At 41.2% G+C, this 20,408-nt stretch overlaps 1 protein-coding gene across 1 annotated transcript in view; it reads left to right on the top strand.

Moving 5' to 3' along the window:
• LOC119648426 (mucin-2-like) overlaps positions 1 to 20,408 on the top strand; it is a 37,570-nt gene that overhangs the window by 6,401 nt on the left and 10,761 nt on the right. The window contains exons 3-8 of the mRNA XM_038050179.1: positions 40 to 150; positions 433 to 840; positions 10,394 to 13,051; positions 18,994 to 19,200; positions 19,256 to 20,062; positions 20,132 to 20,401. Of these exons, the coding sequence (XP_037906107.1) occupies positions 40 to 150; positions 433 to 840; positions 10,394 to 13,051; positions 18,994 to 19,200; positions 19,256 to 20,062; positions 20,132 to 20,401 (4,461 nt within the window). The remainder of the gene's footprint in view (positions 1 to 39; positions 151 to 432; positions 841 to 10,393; positions 13,052 to 18,993; positions 19,201 to 19,255; positions 20,063 to 20,131; positions 20,402 to 20,408) is intronic.

Below are 20,408 nucleotides of genomic sequence, written 5' to 3'. Positions count from 1 at the left end.
TCCTTACGGATCATAATCACTCAATTAACGATTTTTCAGATTAACATTCCCAACCAAAAATATAGTTCCCGCTTCCGAGGTGATCCTCTCCGTACACCTAATGATCACCCGATTTATATTCCAACTATACCAACGATAACCACGGAATCGGTAAGCGAACCTATTTAAAGTTTGAGAACAATCAAGGCCAAACATTAGTGCGAAAATAAAATTGAATATTCTGTCTATTCGGAACATTTTTCTAACATCACACAATTACGATAATGAACATTTGTTTCCATTCTTCATGACACTTTCACCAAGAAACACCACTATTACCATCAACATCCATTACCACTCATTACTTCATTCAATGCAAAACTCCAACCACTAATTTTTCTTATTATTGCTTCTACTCAATGGCTTTCTGGTAAATTGGAAAATTCTTTCAAGGCAATTGGATGGGATTGGCCATTAAATCATCCACTAATCATGATCGGTCCACATTTCGCTGACCTACGAAACAACTACCATCAAACTAAAGATCATCATCATCTGCAACAGAACCAACCACCCAAGATTCAGGCGAGGTCATCGTACCAATACAATGCGGTATCAACTCAACATTCATCAAAGTTCCCATCGAAATCATCATCATTGCCATTATCGCGACCGATTTATAACAAACGTCCTGTTCCACGCCCTCAACTGCAGGTCTATGCCGAAGACCGTTCAAGGAGAGGCCCTGAGCCACGAGCCTTAGCAGTATCAAAGCCATCGATGATTTCAGCTTATCATCCTACTAAACCTTCGGCTATATTACCGGCACCTAATTTCGAGGATATATGGTCGATGTTTTTTGTACAGCCCAACTGGTCGTTCAATCGTATATCGCGGAGGGTCCGAAAAACAGCCTGAAATGAAGCATGCATAGACTAAAGTTTAAAATACACATTTCGTGATTCATTAGTTCATTTATCATAGATTTCATAGCACGTTCCAAATTCTACTCACCAAATGGTTTATTATATTATTCATATTTGTTTGGTGGTGCGGTTATACTAACACGTCAATTATAACATAAGGTTTATATAGTATTCTCCGATCGATTTCTATTTCTATTACCCAACCTCAAAATACTACTATACTACTCCGAATTGGCTAGATAGGATACCACACTGTTCCAAGAATTTAGAGCCAAAATTGAAGACACTTCTTCAGATTTGAGACAACTTCATCAATTGATCTTCTCTTGGCTCCTTCCTCCGGTATCACAATTGCTTCCAAGTATAGCTTCTTCCTAGCTTTTTATAAATGGAGGCAATGATCCAAGTCTATTCAGAAATAAAGCTATGCAAGTTACTGGTCCTTGTTTGCTCTTGAAAGTACTCTCCTCCCCTCATTTCCTAGAACAGTACTGGACAAGTTTTTCGCAATAGTTTTTAGAATTGAAGTCATCAACAGACTAAAAACGACATTTTCAAACTTCCACCAGATATTCAATTCTGGATTGAAACCCAACAATTTTCTGTTTTTTGTATCAACATCTGACGATCGAGAACACTAAACCATTCGTGAAAATTCAGAGAATATTTTGTGGTGTATTGAAGGAATCTTTCACCTTTTTGACCCGTATATAAAAATAATTTTGATCCTCTTGCGACCCTGTTTTTTCTCTTTATTGCTACCTTCCCTGCGCTTACTTTTCTGAAATCAAATGCTTCCTCAGAGTACTTTATGGACAATTTCATTTTTAAGAAGTCGACATCTAATTGTATTCAGGAATATACCCACCACATATCTCTAATTTGTCTGAACGCCATCGTCTAATTTTCCAAAAACTACGAAGCGGTCAACCTCATCAGGGGTCATTGTTTGCTTTAAGCCCCCCCCCCCCCTTCCCCCTTAACGTCTTGGTCTAACTTGGGTATCAGCTTGCGTTACCTGGCCCATCTATTGACTAACCTCTTGGGTACATCTCCTCCAGTTGCTTCAAACTGACAACTACGTCCTCCAATTCGGAAGCGTTAGAAAGACCCTGCCACCAGCCGATGAAATCCTCCCACTTTTGTGTGGGCTTTGTCGGTTCTCCTAATTCCTGCCTGCAAAACATCGAAATTCGATTTTCGTATAACCACTCTAATTGGCCGTTGCCGTTTACGAAAATGAAGCAAAGAGGACGTGGGTGGTTCGTCAAATAATTCATACAACTTATGTATGATTGTATCCAATTCATCTTACCGCTGCCTCCGCGTCAATCTGGCACCTCCACTAACGTCTACATTTCTCATTCATATAGTATGCCATCATAGACTTTAATTTTGTTTTCTTCTGTAAATTTCTCGACTTTTTAATTGAGAAAACCGCGTAAAAAACTATGGAGACCTGTGTGTCCTCGCTGTATTCCATGACGTTGATTTCCGTCCTTCATGGAAAGGGCCCCTAGCTAAACGAACTGGTCTACCCTCTCGAAATCGTATTCCTCCATCTATGGCGTAGTTTTCCCAGTTTCACTCATTTATTAAGTTTTTAATTCGTTAAGAAGCTCACTTGTTACTGACTCCAACTCTTGGAACACCTGCTTCACACAAACAATCAATCCACGACTTTTCGAATAGCGTATTTCTGGTGTCAATTGACGTGACTTTCCTGACAGAATAGTCGAAACGGCAACCATCCGATTGTGAACTTTATATTCCCCGACAGCAAGTTCTTTCGATTGTCAGTTAAGGATGACCAGTATTGAATTAGAAGGGTGTTTTACACATTGGATTATAGCCATGCTAAGTACCATGATACTCCAGTCGGATCTAGGAGGCAACCACTGGACCAGAGGCACGCCCCAGGGTGGGGCCATCTCACCGGTGCTCTAGTTAATAGTAATGGACGAAATTTTACGAACATTTGACAGCAGCGGGGTGAAGGTGGTGACGTATGCCGACGACTTGATGATATTAGTGTCAGGGATGTTTCCCTCCATTATGGGCGACATCATGGAAAGAGCGTTGTGAAAGGTGTGCCTGTGGGCCCCAAGATGCGGACTCGGCATAAACCCAACCAAAACGCAACTGATGCTATTCACCACCAAGACAAGGATACCTGAATTGCATCTACCACGACTGAATGAACAAAGATTGGTTCTTTCCTCTAATGTAAAGTATCTGAGTGTAATCCTGGATCCAAAGCTGAATTGGAGATTGAACATTGAACTGAGGGTTAAGAAAGCCTGTATAGCCTTCTATGGCTGCAAGAGAACCTTTGCACAGAAATGGGGTCTCTGGCCGAGGATGGTCCTCTGGATATACACCCTTGTAGTGCATCCGATCCTAACGTACGGCTCTATTGTATGGTAACAGGCTTTGGGCAAAAAATACAATAGGATTCAAAGAACCTCATGTGCAGGGGCTACTGGGACTCTGCAGTCCTGCCCGGCAGTTGCTCTGAATGTACTCCCACATCTCCATAATAAATACGTTGCAGCGTGCAATGCCGTCAGAGTACGTGAGTCCAGATGCTGGGCAGCGAAGTCCTACGGCCACAGTAACATCCTACATGAAGTACCTCGACAAATCTGGGCATTCCCCACGGACTATGCCACTCGCAAATGGAACTTTGCGAGAAACTTTACTGTTGACTTTTCAACCAAGGTAAAGTGGAAGACCGGCGGCGTGTTGCAGGGTTGTGGCTCAATATTCTTTACCGATGGATTAATGATGGCCTGTCGAGTCGGCGCGGGGGTTTTCGCGAATACACGCAGTGTATCCAAGTCGTATTGTCTGCCAGGTTTCGCCAGTGTATTCCAAGCGGAAGTACTGGCGATATTGGAAGTCTGCCGATGGTTGGAGCGAAATTCGAGCCCCAAGCGCAACATAGCCATTCTGACCAACAGCCTAGCGGCCATCAAGCCTTGGATTCAGCGACGACATCTTCCAGGCTGGCGGGCAGTATAGAGACGCGCTTAACCGTCTGGGCGACTCGCTCAAGGTCACCCTCCTCTGGGTTCCCGGACATAGGAACATAGAGGGGAATGAACGGGCTGACGGATTGGCCAGGCGAGGCTCTGCTCTTGGCATCCCTTCGGTGACGGAGTCTACTCGCCACCTGGCAACCGCGGGCCTTAGATAGCGAAAACTTACGAGCTCTATCAAGTCAAGGAGAATTTGGGCCGCTTATAACATAGCCCGATCACGACAGCTCCTGTGCCAGATGCGTGTAAATGCATTGAAGATTACGGCGATCTGCACGGGCACTGGCCCATAGGGGACCATGCCGCTGGGCTCGGCATACAATTCACATTGCCGAAGCTGTGGAGAAGGAAGGGAACCCCTGATACACTTTCTCTGCGATTGCCCAGCTCTAGCTAGAGTCAGGCTACGGACACTGAGCAAATCATTCTTTGGGGACCCCAGAGACATTTCTGGCTGCTGGGGGTGGGAGAGCTGCTTTTGAATGCTACGGGCTGGCTCTGAAGATCCAAGCCGGCTTAACTCTGCCTCTCTGCTCTCATAACAGCAGTCACGGTCTTAGCAGTTTGTGGCATGGTCTACCTACCCACTTAATGATTTTCTCATGACTAGCCTCTTCCCAATTCCACAGAAGAGTTGTGATCTTCCCCATATGGCCCAGCACCCAGAATATTCACACTTTATTGCACAGATCGAGCGTATTTAGTTTATCAAGGCACTCCTCTATCAATTTGAAGTTTAATTGGTTGGATAGGTATCTTGATGGCAGTTTGCCTGTCGGTTAGAATGCAGATTGAAGTAGGTAAACCTTCTCTATATACTGTATAATTCTGCCTAAAATGTACTGGTATGGTTTCCCTTTGGTTCAAAGCATATTTTCCTTCGCCCAAGTCCAATAAAGGACAAGTGTCAGACTATCATTTGTTCATTTAGGTTCTATGTTTTATCTCCAACCTCACGATATTTCCTGCTGCTCGTTAAAATATTAAATTACTTGTTAAACTGCGTTCTCTCGGTATTAGTATGCTATACCATGAGGCTGTTTGAAATGAATGTCGAGCTTCCTTTTTCCGAAAATCTCCCTCTTTGTGGGAGAGCTTAATTCAAAGAAGACCTTCAAGGACGCCTTTGGCCCAGTAGCACAAGCTTCATACGTTACTGAAATGGGTTTCTAGACTAGCTTTGGTCTAGTGTGATTCCCAAACACTGCAACCTCGTGACTAGTAAGTGTTTTCTCTTAATTTGCTAGTATTGTATGAAACCACACAAATCTTCACTGCATTGACGTTCGGCACCATTTACTAATGATTTGATGCTTCTCTCCTATCACATATATCGCCAGCCTAACTCCCAACCTTTGGTTCAATATTTTTTAGATCTTCTCCAAGGTCACCCACTATGGTACTCCACAGTACTGTTAATAATACCCCATCCTGTGAACAATCTAGGGTAGTTGTTGTCTATTGTACTGGTTCGTCTTGGTACTTTCCCTAGCTATCCGTTTTAGGATCTTTTCCACCCAGAAACTTTGAACTGGACACTTTTCCGCATAAAAGCGTTCTGTATTTCTGCATGTGAAATAAAAAATTGCCTGAAAGATTTAGAGTGAAGAGGATACTTTTTACTCAGTTTCGTATATGAATTAAGACTACATGATATCTTATCACTTTCAAGAGTGAACTTGGAATAATTTCTGAGCCTCTTTGAAGAAGTGCTGGAAAAATGACATCTGTGCTGGATGACTTCAAAGCCAGGCCAAAGTTTTCACTTTCCAATTTATTCTACTTCCGAAAGTAGCTTTTTCGCTTTTTTTTTCTTTTGGTCCCGCCCTCTAACAAATATCAGAATGTGTGACAGTGTGAGTTAGCTTCCACTATAGGATATGACCTCAGGAAATTCAGGTTGAAAAGAAAGTATATACAATCATCCTCATTTGCAGCGAGCGTAAAATTTCCCACTTTCAGACAGAGAGAATTTGTCTACGCCTCACCAGGAACTTTCTACAGTGTAAATGCTTCTGTAGTTTGCTCAATGTCTGAAATTCCTGAAAATTCACTTTTCTTCATAATCGTATTATTTCATACGTTTATACCTTGCCCAGTAAATTTTTTCAATTACGTTGATGGTCATTGTTCTCGCAATTAATGCAAGAGCAGCATTTACACGACGGGGGTTTATCTGAGTAATTGAAGTTGCACTTACTCGTCTAAAAAACGGAGTCGAAAGCCATTTAGGTCCTCACCAGGCGGTTTATCTACTCGCCGCCTTCTGCGCGTTATGAGATCTCAGTGTAGTTTGCCCGATAGTTCTGCAGAAGATGCCTTCTTCGGTTTGTCGCTGTGTACTTATAAAATCTATATCTGATCACACAATTGTTCCTCTTAATTGCTCCAACAGCTGTTAGTCCACTCTGATCGGGACCAGTCCTCCTTGTTAGACCTAAACCCTTTTAATAATTGCATATGGAGACTCCTATTCTAGGCAGTGATAAAACCTAAGAGTTTTTTGGTACGACCCTGCATAGATAAATTTTGCACCATGTGCGCCTATAATTTGCGAGCGTGGCGGCCATTTTAACCTTTCACCATTCATACATCTGCTCAACAATAAGGTCCTCGATTAGTTCTTGCCTCTCACGAGTAAATATTTGCCTTGACTCCGTGTTAGTTATAATTGTCAGTCTAAGACTTTTGCCCGCGTTAGCATAGCTAACACTGGGTCTCCCGGGTACTAACGCACTTCTGAGCTATCCGAGGCATTTTATCTCTTGGATTCAGGCTTACTTTTTCTGGGGATTAATCTGCACTGGTTCCTTCTTTTTCGATTCTGTTAGCGAAAATTAAATCGTTCCTGGACCTTCTTAATTGCAATTATTATACCGTCCTCCAGATGATGCAGGCACCAGGCGTCTAATGTCTGGTGGCATCATACTTTCACAAGCATACTTTCGCTGGCCCCCGTCTTTTGAATGCTACTCAGTTGGCTGAGGTCTTCGCAACAATACTTACCAGTTTTGCTGAAATGTAGCTATGTTTGATGATCCATTACCTTGACCCGCAGTTCTTAACAGCATAATTAGGTGAAACTTCCTCACGAAAGTGATTAGTTGCCAGTGAACTTCAGTACGATTAGATACCCCCCCCCCCCCCTCAGCCTACAAACTGACTGCGCTGGAGGAGGTCCCTTACGACTTCCAAAATTAGATCCGAAGCATTCTGCTGAAGAAAGGGTGCAGAATGTGGATAATCGCCACGTATTAATGAACTTGCTAAACAAAAGATTAAAGCTCCCGAAAAGCTCGTCTTTTCAGTCTACCCTACGCTTACAATTATAATGGAGTTTTGTTAAATACCATCCGTGAGTCCACTGCAATGAAAGGATCAAATATTTGAAACGGAAGACGTCCATTAACGTTGTATCACCGTAAGATGGAAATTCCATTCTATTTCACTTGACATTCATTTGGGTTGAAAAGAGGCCTATCTATATTTTGCTATTAGCAACCGTCAGAATGAAAACGCAATTTTACGCCCAGTTTAAGGTGCACTCTTTTTTGCTTTAGGGTATCAACTTTATAAGGAGAGCAACTGCAAATAACCAGACCAGAAAAGGACTTTCAGGAAAACTTTTCCAAAGGAAATACTCAATGCCTACTTTTTGTCATACTTTGGCATAACCTTGAAATTTCTGTTGAAGCTGCAACCCAACTTTCGAGGGAACATTTGTTAGATGCAGTGCTTATTTGTTGCTGACTAATTTAATGTTTCCAGCTGTTCTGCTGAACGAAGCAGTGGTACCTCCCAACATAGGTTCCTTCCAAGCACTTCTTCTAAACGTGATGAATTTCTAGATGCTGGTCAAGTTCTATTTTGGATTTCCTGACTGCGAATTTTTTTCTGATCTTTGCATTAGCTGATTGGGTCTCCTGGTTTCTGCCCGAACATCCGAAACTTGCGGTATTATGATGGTTTTACATATGCGTTGTTTCCGACTCTACAATATAAATTCCGCCGCCCTGGTTTGTGTGTTAGATATTCTGGTATAGTGCTTCGTCACACATATACACCAGTTATTAGATAACTCCAAATAAATATGTATATTGGAATTTGATAGCCTGTTAAATTATTTTCTTTTATACTTTGAGTATATGCTGCATTGATTCCTTTGATATCTGATCGGGATTGAAAAAATGATCATGACCGCTCTCTCTGTCCTGATTGCATGGTGCTATTCATACTGAGTCATCCACCAAACTTACAATCGTGGTCTCTTTACTTCATTGTATCTCACATCTCGAATGAAAGGCTTAATACCGAGCCTTGAGTATCCCCACTGCGAGGATATGTTTTCTCTATCGCTAATCCCTTACCCAAGAGCCAAGATAACTACAATAAGACATGACCAACCTCTCAACATAATGTGTTATTTCATTAAATTGCTATTAATTTTCGAAGCTGAATGTATTTTCCACCTTCACCCCCAACACCCACAGCACTTTTCAGAGGTAATAAACGCTTCTTACCGGGCCACCAACCATATTTATTGCATTCACAGTAAAATGGGCCCCAGAAACCTCATACTATGGAGAAGGCACCGCCATTTGCAATGATAGACAGAAGCCAATTTACATCATCTTCCCCATTTTTCATCTTCGTGTACGCAAATCGATCTGATCTATTCTCTACTGCAACACGCTTGCATCGCACGGCTTCCCCCGTGAAAGAAAAAATTGGCTATTACTTCTCCGAGAAAGTGTTGACAGGATACCTGGGAAGATCTTTATTTTTTAAGCCATACTACTCGTGTTCATGCTAACCTTCTCACGCAGCGGGTTGAAATTATTTTAAGTCCTCCAAACGTCGTATCTCAGGTTACCTAAGAAGTGCTCAAATGTCTCCTCTCGTTCGATGCCTTCGATGCCTTCCTAGGAGTCGCCCACAAAATCGCCGTAAATGAAAGCATTCAGTCGACGCCGCTACAATTTTACCATTCTGTTAGTAGTTGATTCATCAGAAACTATCCCTCTGGGCCAACGTAGCGTACTTTCAAAACTATCTGGGTTATTTAAGCGTTTTTCTGCAGAATGGAGTCATTCAGTTATATATCGGTCATGAAACGTGTTCCCCCGAAAGCTGTCACACTCCAATGGAGCACATGCCTTAACATTCTTCAAAGACCCTTCTTTTCCTCATCTATCACTTGAATACAAATTACTTGTTGGTATTGTGAATATAATGCTCACTAAGATGCGAAGCGATGCTCCTTGCTGATGGGGCACTCAACATATGCCAGGTCTCCCACAGGCCCCAAATCCGCTTCTCGAAAAGTATTTGTGATTCCAACCTTCGCGATGATTCGACTAGAACACAAATTCCGATATTCATCATTCGCCCATAACCTATTCAATCTTTCAGCCAGGTGTCACCTCAATAATTCAGATATGGTTGGCCAATAACGATCACAACGATTAATCGTCACGAATGGTTTACGATAGCAAGTTGTGGGATGGCTGCCCCCTAGTGGTTGGGATTAATTTATATCAACTTTATTTCCATGATTGGGCAAAGTTCATACTAGTAAAATCCGCTACTGGCTGCGACACATCTTCCACCTCTATGTATATCATACAATACAGATATAAACTTCAACTCTGCTTTTTCTGCATATATTGGACCTACCGTTTATACCTCCCGATTCGGCATCTATGACAGCCTGGTCCTTACATGCAATATAAACCTCCGTCTAGTTTCACTCACGCTGAATGGCACTTCTGCCAGTTTGGGAATGGTTACTGCCGAAAAGGCTCACAAAGCAATTCATACAAAGATTATTTTTCCAGGGGCATACCCCACTGTTCGAATAGAGTTAACTGAAAAGCTTCTCGATTCACCAGAAGCAGGCAGCAATTTTCTGCAATCCCATTCACTAAACTCTGGTTTCTTCTATGTCCTACTACAATAGAAAGAAAAGAGAGGGAAATTTCCGTGATTGGAGTTGGTTATCTATTTTACATAACGGCCTACATTCATCAATATTTACGGCTTCGTTTCATTCAAAGAGTCAACTTTCTACAAAACGATCCGATTCGGAGTTATTTCGAGGTTCATCCTAAACAGCTTCTATCTGAACAAATCTAAACAACCTTCAATATAAAATGAGATTTTATTTATTTATTCTTAACGCTTTACTTACCCATTTTAATTGAATTTCGTCATCAGAATCATTTCATTGTGCACAGATTACTAACACTCCATGATAATACTCCTTTCATAAACTTTTATAATAGCGTTGTTTAAATAGAATAGAAATTCTGGCAAAATATATAAAATGTCGAAACAGCACTGATGTTTGGCTTTTTTTCCTGTATAACCCCAAAACACTTCCCAAGTCCCTTCCGCATATTACCAACAATCAACCCTTTTACACAATTACACACAATTACTTTTTAGGACATCGAACAGGAGGAGACAGTGGAATTGAGCCTTCCCGAATATGATGAAAGTATCGGATTATATAATGTCATCGATCCTGTTCCAGGCGCACTGATGCGTAGCGATATAAATGTTGAAACATCAAATCACTCGCCTTCAGTAACAGTATCTATATTTGGTGCTTTGGCGAATATATTGTCACAAACAACGGAAAACATCGATGATATGATTTCGAAAGTGGTGGATGTTAACCCACCAGGGACTCCTACAACAACAACTACCACGACAACTACTACAACAACTACCACCACAACAACCACCCAATCGCCGCTTGACTTTATAAATACTCAGGTACCAAATAGAATTGATAGCACTACTAATCAAGTCTCGGATCGTATTGAAACCACAATGATCAACGACGAGTCGAGCTCTGTATATAAAAGAAACGATGATGATAAAACTGAGAGAAATGATGGTACTATTACTAATAATCTAAGTAGCGTGGATCAAAACGATGAAATATCCTCTCGATCATTAGATATTCCCCTTGAACCTGAATCCTTAACCACCCCTACCCCTCAAAGTAGTCCCTTGTTTGAATCATCCTCAGACAATTCCCCAACAGAAAATATTTCACCGGCCCTATCTCAACAGTCAGATTTTTCACCAATAGTCACAGAAACAACTATATCAACACAAACTTCCGCTAGTTCAACTGCACACGATGCTTCTACTAACGTAGCTTTTAATGATGAAATAACAACCACACCAACGCTCACAGTAACCTTCCCATCTAACCTACCAACTAGCTTGCCACCACCTTTCAATTTGCATGCACTAGTAACACCGGGTAGTGATTTGATAACTCAGGGTAGTATTTCAGCTGAAAATTTGGGTACTTCCGCACAAAACATTACTGACGATCCTGACGATCCTGACGAAGACGACTTTGTACCGACAACGATGATGACAACCGACTTACCCACAGAAGTCAGTACCGGGACAACCGCAGGAATGCCTAGGACAGCGCAAACAATTACTCTCGCGGACTTGTTCAGTATCAAGCCGCGCAAAATAAATCATTCTACTGAACCGGTGATCAATGTTAGCCCTATTTATCGGAGGCCAGCTGAAGCTGAAGTTGAAAATACACTTACTAATCAGGACACTTCAACAATGGGGTTATCTAATCTACTAAGCGAGCCACCTTCTGAATCAACTTTGATTCCAGAGCAAGGTAGCTCCACAGCTCCCGACACTAATGACATAGAAAGTGCGTTCACAGAAAGTACTCGTAATGAATTCAATACAATCGATTCCTCGGGAAATTTAGCTGAATCACTTGAACAAATAGATGAACTCATAAAGGAATACCCAGAAATAGAAACAAAAGTTGAACGTCCTTTGAACATTTTAAATGTGCTTGCAATTGAAATTAGTTCTATTCTTAAGGGTGACGAACTCAAGCAATTCACCAGTCAACTAGGGGACTTGCAAGTAGACTATGATGAGTTCGGAGGTAATATGTCACAATTAACGAACACAACTAATATAAGTAGCTCTAGTGATGCAACAACTACTAGTTTTACGGTCTCTAACGCAACAGACTCCACATTAAATGTCGAGGAGGTATTGTCACCAAACCCCAATGAAACTGGTAGTACAATATCTCAAAACTTAGAAACTTTACTTGTTACGACTCCGCTAACAATTTCCGATCCGGATCCAACAACAACAGAAGAATCCTTAAATGTTAACACCCTTAATGTAAATTCCAATGATACACAATCATCCACACTTGAAATTGAAACAGGTAAGGTAGAAACAACACAAATTGTAACTAATCCCACAACAAACAAAACACCAACACAAAACACTTTGTCAATTGAAAGATCTGACTCCACCAGTGAGAAATCCATTTCACTATCTACTCCCTTGCCAACTACAACAACAGTACAATCCACACAACCATCAGACCAGTCAACATTACCCCCAGTCACAATAGCTACAACAACGGTCACAGCAACGACAACTACAATTAGTCCTTCTTCGCCGACAAGCACGTCTTACAGACCACGATTTGCCAGTCGTATTCCCATCCAGTCGGCGGGAAAGATCAGTTCAACAACGTCACGTGCTCCGGGACCAGACTATGTCATCTACGGAGTCCTTCCCAATAACACTGTAGTCCGCAAGATCCCGACAATACGACCACAGGCAGATCGAACAATTGCAGTCTACGGAATCCTACCTAATCAAACGGTGGTGCGGAAGTATCCAAACGGCACAATATTGCCCGTTCGTAATGATGACCTCGAGGTAACCGACATTGATCCGAGAATGCTATTCAATCCGTACAGTGAATTCTATCGAACAACCGTGAATATTAGACAAATCACTACCGTTAATCCAGTAACAGTGCAACAACCAATTCCTACAACAATACCAGTAAACGATGCAGAACTAATGGTCACAAATAGTACTACCCCTAATTCCACTACTATGAATGTTGATAGACAATTAACCGTGAATAGTGATAAGAATAATGAAGACAATGTGAATAGTAACGATCCTACTACCACTGAGTATTCCGCGGCAACGGATGGGGTTGATATTGATGAAAACCCAACTGGTGCTAACAGTACTGCAAATATTACTACTACTGACCCGGAAACGGTATGGTTTGAATGAACAACTTCGATATGAATTTATCAAATTTTAATTGAAAATAACTTGAATCTAACAAAGTATCTAAGGGCATAATCAATTTAGATGGACGGTGGAGTATTTCATATGCAAGATTGTTTATTATATACAAAGGATGCGCCCATGGTAATGTGCTCAAAACTATAATTGAATTCCAATATCCAAATCCAAATATACTACAAAAGGACCTATTTAGGTATTATAATATTAGAATGATAGTTAGGTCCTAAATTGATGTGGATTTCAATTTAAGTTTGAATAGCTCCGTTACACAGCTCATGAAATGGCGTTACTCTATAAGCTTATGACAAAGGGGAAAAACTAGTCAATCTGCACAGTGTTGATTTTTGACTTGTCTACGAAGTCCGATTCTCCCAGACCTTAATTTTGTTTGTGGTCGTCATTTTCCCTAGGACTCCAAAACATAGCGCTAAATGAAACCTTGAAAACCATTTGGTTTCCAAATGAAAAGGAAGCCTCTGGAAATACTGGTCTGGTCCTAATCCAGTTTATAAAGGATTCATATGAAACTGCGCTCCATTTAGGGCACGTGTCAACCACGTCCACACATCATCCCTGCCGATTGCTGACAATCTATTTCCGTTTCCTCCAGAATTTCCTCCGCTTTCAACGTTTAGCTGAGAACAAAACCTCATTAAAATCAGTTTACTGTCTGTCTGTCTGTCTGCTACACGCAATTTTCTCAGAAACAGTTAAGCCTATTGACACGAAATTCGATGGAAAGGTTGGAACTATAAACCATGTGGTGAATTACATTGCTTTACGTTGAACCCATACACCTATGAAAAAAAGGGTAACATTTTTTTCACCTAAATAGTCATGCGGGGTATCAAATGAAAGACCTCGATTAACACTTTCGTTTGTCATTGGTTGAAAAGAGGCGGACCAGTCCGGGTCCCGGGGGAGGGGTCAATTACTTTAAGGACCCAAACTACCTAACCCAAAACATCTGAAAAAATAATATGGTGGTCCATGCACATGGCAACTGGACTCCGAAATACTCTCCGTTACACTGGGACCGTTGCAATAATATAGCATTTAATAGGAAGTTCAGTGGGGATCCTTTTATTATTAACAAACTTATACTAATTTAAAGTTGCCTCCTCCGCGTCAAATTGCTATTCTCTAAAATATAAAATATTAGTGCCACATCGAATTGAATGTTGGGTATACTCAGCGTACTAAATGGGGCCAACGAGTACCCAAATATTCTTACATTTAAACCAACAAAACCTTTTATACTTAAAGCGCTGAGCTTCCGGTTTCCCGACTGTTCTTCGTCTTTGGCATTTTTATTATTCGGGATTGGAGACGACTAGCCTAGCCGGGTTTGTCATTTTTATTGGTTATAGGCTTGACCCAATTAGAGTCTAAGAGCTCTCAAATCAACATTTATCGTATCACACCATCGCTGCTTGGTCGGTCCTTGGGTCGCCTTGACTTTTCCAGTCAATTTCAGCTTCCTCGTCAGCACGGATTGTATGTCTGTCCACGTATGTATGAGGTGGGATAGAAGCATAGCCTCTGACCACTCAAATCATTTCAATCGACGCCTCCGTCTAATGAAGTATCTCAGATTCGCTTGGGTAGCGTAATGTTTCCGTTAGTGAATGTGATTCTACCCGTTGCAACTGGAATACACCAAGACCGAAAATAAGATGTTTGCTTTGATCATATTTATGTCCAGTTAGAGAATTGTGGCCTGTCAAAATGCCAACAATGCTTCTGCATATCTTCAATTGGGGTTACTGATGGCATTTAGGCTTCATTCTTTGCCTTTAAAGAAAGTGTCTTCCCAAATTTTAACAGAAGCATTAGCCAATGATTTCGGTCACGGCAGGGAAGAAATTAAACTCCCTTTTTGCTAAGGCATTCGAGATTTCATTTCTCTCTACGCCACAATGATCGGATGCCCACCATATTGAATCCAGGTATAGAACTCAAACGATTTGTAAATTTCTGAACAATTTTTGAGTCACCCAGACTATTCTTCTTACGATTGCATACACCTGAAAGACGCTGTATATAGTCTCATGTAAAAAGCACACTTCTCTATAACATTCGAAAGGTAGATTCCTGCTCCAGAGCCCTGTTTTGTTTTTCAACCATCAATGTAGAAAACCGCGGTATATCTTACCACAAATTCTTCTGGTCCGTCCATCTTTTCTCTACGTTTAAGGATCGTAATCGTAACGTATTACAAGAACTAAATCAAAGCTCTGTGCCCCTCACGTCCGTTGTTTCTCCATTGACCTAAATGAATTATTCTTTGAGCTGCACTCATTACAGTCCTCTAAATATACATACATATCCAATGGCTGCAAATTAAGTAGTGCATCCAGACCTGCGCCGGATGTCATGCTCATAGTGCAGATAATGCAATGGGGCTAACTTGTAATGAAAACTCCGTTGTCTCGCTGTTACCGATCACCAGGCGATAGCGATATATGTATATCCACATTTCCACATGAGATCAAAGTCCTGGTTCTAATGTGTGCAGCTGTAGCGCCTTCTCACGAATATGACGTCCAACCAGTCTCTCCAGAGATTTTAGCCAAAATGATGTTAAATTAATTTTCTTGAAGCTATTTGTGTTTGAATTTTGAATTTTTGATATGAAGATTTCTCTAACCTTCACTCAAGAGGAAGGCACGTCGTCCAGAACAAGACGTGCTAGTGAAATACTCCCTAGATTTCACTCACTCCTTTAGCATCTCCATATCAGCTCTTCAAAGATAATATACAAGCTCCTACTTTTTCCGTGGTAGCCATCACTCCCGCAGTATTCCAATTCCCCTTTCAAAACTTTTGTTTTTAAAGGCTTGAAGAAACCGCTAATTCTCTCCCTTCGACGGGTGGTACTACCTGCCCTTGCTCGGTTCCAGAGTTTCTGAAAGTGTCATTCGGTTTTCTAAGAGAATCTAGTCTTCCTATGTATGTTTTAAAGGAGTCTCGTTTTGTTTCTTACAAGCTTCCTGCAGATTTATTAGCCTTGATGCCAGCAGAAAGGGAGACTGACTTTTCCAAACTTTATGTGTTCTAACATAAACGCCGTCTTGAATATATTAGAACACAGTTAGAAGCGTATGCCACGGTTAATGTGTCACCAGGTTTCTTCACACTCTACAGTTCAAGACTCGGTACCCTTACAATCGACTTTTCGGATAATTGTCACATTTGATGGTTTTAACAGCGCCTATATTCTCATCCAAAAGGGGTGCCATCTCTTCACACGAAATATTCTTCTATTCCCGATTTAATGCCTTCTCTATGTAGTTATATGGTGTCTTCTAACTAGTCTCATTCACATCAATAATTCTCCTTTGTTCCAAAGCCCCGGAGTTCTACCAATATTTGCACTATCCGCCACCCGCAGATCCATTGCGAAAGGGCGCAATTTTCTCTGTTTTGTATAAATCGAACATCATTATTGGTCGCTACTCCCCGAATAAAAGGTTTGCTCTACAGTTTCCCAACATGACTGAATTTCAATCTTTCTAGGAAAAAATGGAACATGGTATAATAACTGTCCCTAAACACCTTCAGAATATTTTGCTAAAGTTCGAACACCAAGCTGAAACCCTCCACATTTGTGAATTTGTCCTTCCTAGCATTCATGAACATTATACTCCAGTGTCCAGGATCAAAACCTAGGTTCTTTTCACCTAGCATGCGGATGATGTCCCGTGCTATCCTTCGAGAACTAGAAATCCAAAATACAACATGCATTGTCCTCCTCAGCGCAATGTTCAAAATAATGAACTTGGGCCACTCGCCAGAATTATATAATAGTTCATCAGCGCATTCCAAATAGAAGTGCTCATCGCGAAAGCCTTGGGTTTTAAACCTTGACTTTCAGGCTCCAATATTTTTTCCATAAGATAATAAATAAATCAATTTGCCAGTGATCGGAAAAGAGGCTCCTGATTTAATCACCTCGTGGTGCAACTTGGAAGTAGACTCTAGTGCGGACCACAGCAAAGCGTTGCCCATCGGAGATGTGTTCATCTTACAGTTCTTACCCGCATTTCTGCTGACCGAGGAGAATGCTACGCCCTGTTTTTGGTGGGGACTTTCCATCAAAGATTCAGCATCCTTGCGAGCAATTTCTCTGGGCCTTCACTTTCTGTGAAAATAGTTTCGATTGGAACACAGATTTCTCCTTGGAGAAGCATGAATCCGGTGAAAGCTTTAGTAGCTTCCATATTCATGTATTTGGCACTCTTAGTGTAATAGCAAGGTACTACATGCTACCTCTCCACAACACAAATAGGTGGTGTCCGAAGCGTCTGGGCAATAATGACAATGACAGTGACGCAATGTACAGTGAATTTTCAACCGACGCGCGAATTCCTCTTTACAGCATGATGAAGGCCGTTTGTTACACCAGCGCTTCCACCAAGCACCCAGTAATGAAGAACGGACTTTAGCTGCTCTCAGCTCTCGTTATTACCATTGGAATTTATTTTTCAATGTAATTAATTTCTATAGGAACAAATGCATCCGGCATACATTGGGCACCAGCTTTTGCTTTAATCGTGTTTCTCTTCCTGAAGTTCGTGATCGCGATCGTTTCGCTCTTCTCCCCTGCCAATGTCTTTGTTACATAGGCCGCTGCATCCTTCGAGAGTCGCATGGGGAACCCACGATCACGATATTGGATTATATTCGCTGCGGCGATAAAATCTAGTATCCATCCAACTTATACAAGAGCCCTCGTCCTTGCAGGGGAACATTTGACTGAATTTCGTTCAGTCGCTTACTGCATTACTTTACGGAAGTTGTGGCATCACCTGTTTCCATGATATGTGTTCTAAGGAAGTCACTCCATAACAAAACCACCTAGTTTCGTACCGACCGTTAAGACTTCGGAAAACGTGTTCCCATCAAAACCCTTCTTTATCTAAACCCGGCTGGTCATTAACATACCAAGCGATTGTCCCAGGTGATATGGCAATCACGTATATCAGAGCTATTATAAACTGTACACCGCAATATGCAGTACTTTGGAAGCAATCTAAAATTTTCCCTGTGAGGAGGTGGACATCATCCTTAAGCAAGCTCTTTGTGACTCTACCATCCATCTATGATATAACGTAACTTGAAATTATCCCATAAAAAGACCCATCTTAAAGCTTTTCCAGACCTCGAAATGATTAGTTTCAGATCTATATATAGCATTACATAATTTAATAATAATAATTGTTGGATCAGGTCCTTGATGCATGTAAGAGTACTTCATTACAGTACCCTGTAGGAGGCAATATGAACAGCATTGCGCTCGCCGATCAAGGCAAAGCTGAGATAGCGCGTGATAAGTTACCTCTGCTCTGAACGAAATGGTCAGCCGTCCCTTTTGTAAAAACTTGGGAATTTAATATAAGGAGGGGGGGGTCTATTTACCCCAAAAATGGGAGACAATTGTTCCCAGTTGGTCCGGTCGAACGTTGATAGTCAACCCTTACAAATTAAACGTCTTGTTGTATCCTGCACATATTTCTCAATCAAAAGTTTGTATGGTCGTAACCGCGAGAATAATATGTAACTTTCAAATCATTGAATGAAATCTAAGCTTACTTCTTTTCTAAACCACAAATTATTACGACACTTTTTCGCGAATTGATTATGCCCTAAGATAAGTAAGTTCTTATCCTACTTAACTATCCAATTTACATCAAATTTTTAGTATTAATGCAATGAAATTCTGCACAAAACCCATAACAAATATTTCTTCCTTATTAAATTAATGCATAAACCCCATTCTTTGGTAGAAGTAGAAACTTTGAATTTCTAGGTCCCACTAACCAAAACTGTTAAGCACATTCTCCTCTACTGATATGAGTCTGTAATAATTAATTCCCCTCAATCTCTACTACCCGTTCCGATAACAGGAAAATATTCTATTCGACATATTGAAACGAAAATACATAAACCCAGAATTCGATGTGAAATCTTCGAATGTCTTCAGTTTAGCAATGTCCCGTAACCGTAACTACATGATGATGATGAATAACTCGCAAATGATGATGGTTCCAATGCCAACTGGAGCAGACAATCTCGATCAGGCATTATTGAGTGCTTTGAACAACCCAGCAATGGTAAGGTTTACACTACACCAAGGCGACATTATGATCTCAATATTTTAAAAAATAGATGAATGGAATTACTGAATTGCCTTCGACAACCCCAGCAACTACTAACCCTATTGTTACTTCAACAAATGCCTACGAACAGTCTATGATTACCTCCACAGTCCAAAGACCAGTAACATCGAAAATGGAAACGACGAGTAAACGAACACAAGATAATACTGTTCCAGATTCTGATAATTCTTACCGTGAAGGTCTGACAAAGGATAAAAAGTCTAGCACGACTCCTGTCGTAGTCTATGCTCAAGCTAGTACAACAGTTTCAGTAGCAGAACCTCCATCAACTCAGCCATCATCTAGTGCTGTTTACCCAGTGAACATGCCTACGGAAACTACTAGTTCGGTACCTGTTCCAACGGCTGTTACAACATCACCTGCACCAATAACATCAACAATAACAACAGCTGCTACCACCAAAATGGCTAGCCCACGAACGAGAATCGTAATGCCTGTTACAACGACCCCAATGGCAGCCACCACCGATCCCATAATACCGCAAAAAACTATAAAGACTACAACTACTGAGAGTCCTTTTGATCGAAACTTACGAATTCTTCAAGAAATTTTAAGGTTGCAGCAAAACCTTGCCGAGCAGGTCACGAAAACCACAAGCGCCACTGCTATCACTCCCAAGCCTACTAGTAGTACAACTGAAGCTACTACGACCACAACAACCACCTCAACTACTCCCAGTACAACAACAACAACCACAACAACTACCACGACAACCCCCAAGCCAACTACAACTACAGCAAAAGTTCGAACTACGACCAGCTCCGATGCAGATGATTTAAATTTCTTATCCAATCTGGTATATTCATCTAAATCTTCTCGGAATTAGTCGCCCTAATAGAAAGTATTTCTTTTATTTTATGGCTAGCGTTTACTTTTGTTCGGGCAACAACAAGTAAGGGGGTCGCCGGCTAGGGCTACAACACAAAAGCCACGAACAACCAAGGCAACAACAACAAAACCAACAACTACGACTACAACAACTACTACAACAACCACTACAACCCCCAAGCCTACACCGCCTGTTAATAATAATATCGAGGATTTACTGAATAGTTTCCAGACAATAACCACAACTCGTAAACCAGTTCGAACTACTTATTCGGATAGCGATGATATTGCATTCCTGAACTCGCTTGTAAATC

The sequence above is a fragment of the Hermetia illucens genome, chromosome 2, assembly GCF_905115235.1.
Source record: "Hermetia illucens chromosome 2, iHerIll2.2.curated.20191125, whole genome shotgun sequence".
Taxonomy (NCBI): domain Eukaryota; kingdom Metazoa; phylum Arthropoda; class Insecta; order Diptera; family Stratiomyidae; genus Hermetia; species Hermetia illucens.
This window is presented reverse-complemented; position numbering and strand designations above follow the sequence as displayed.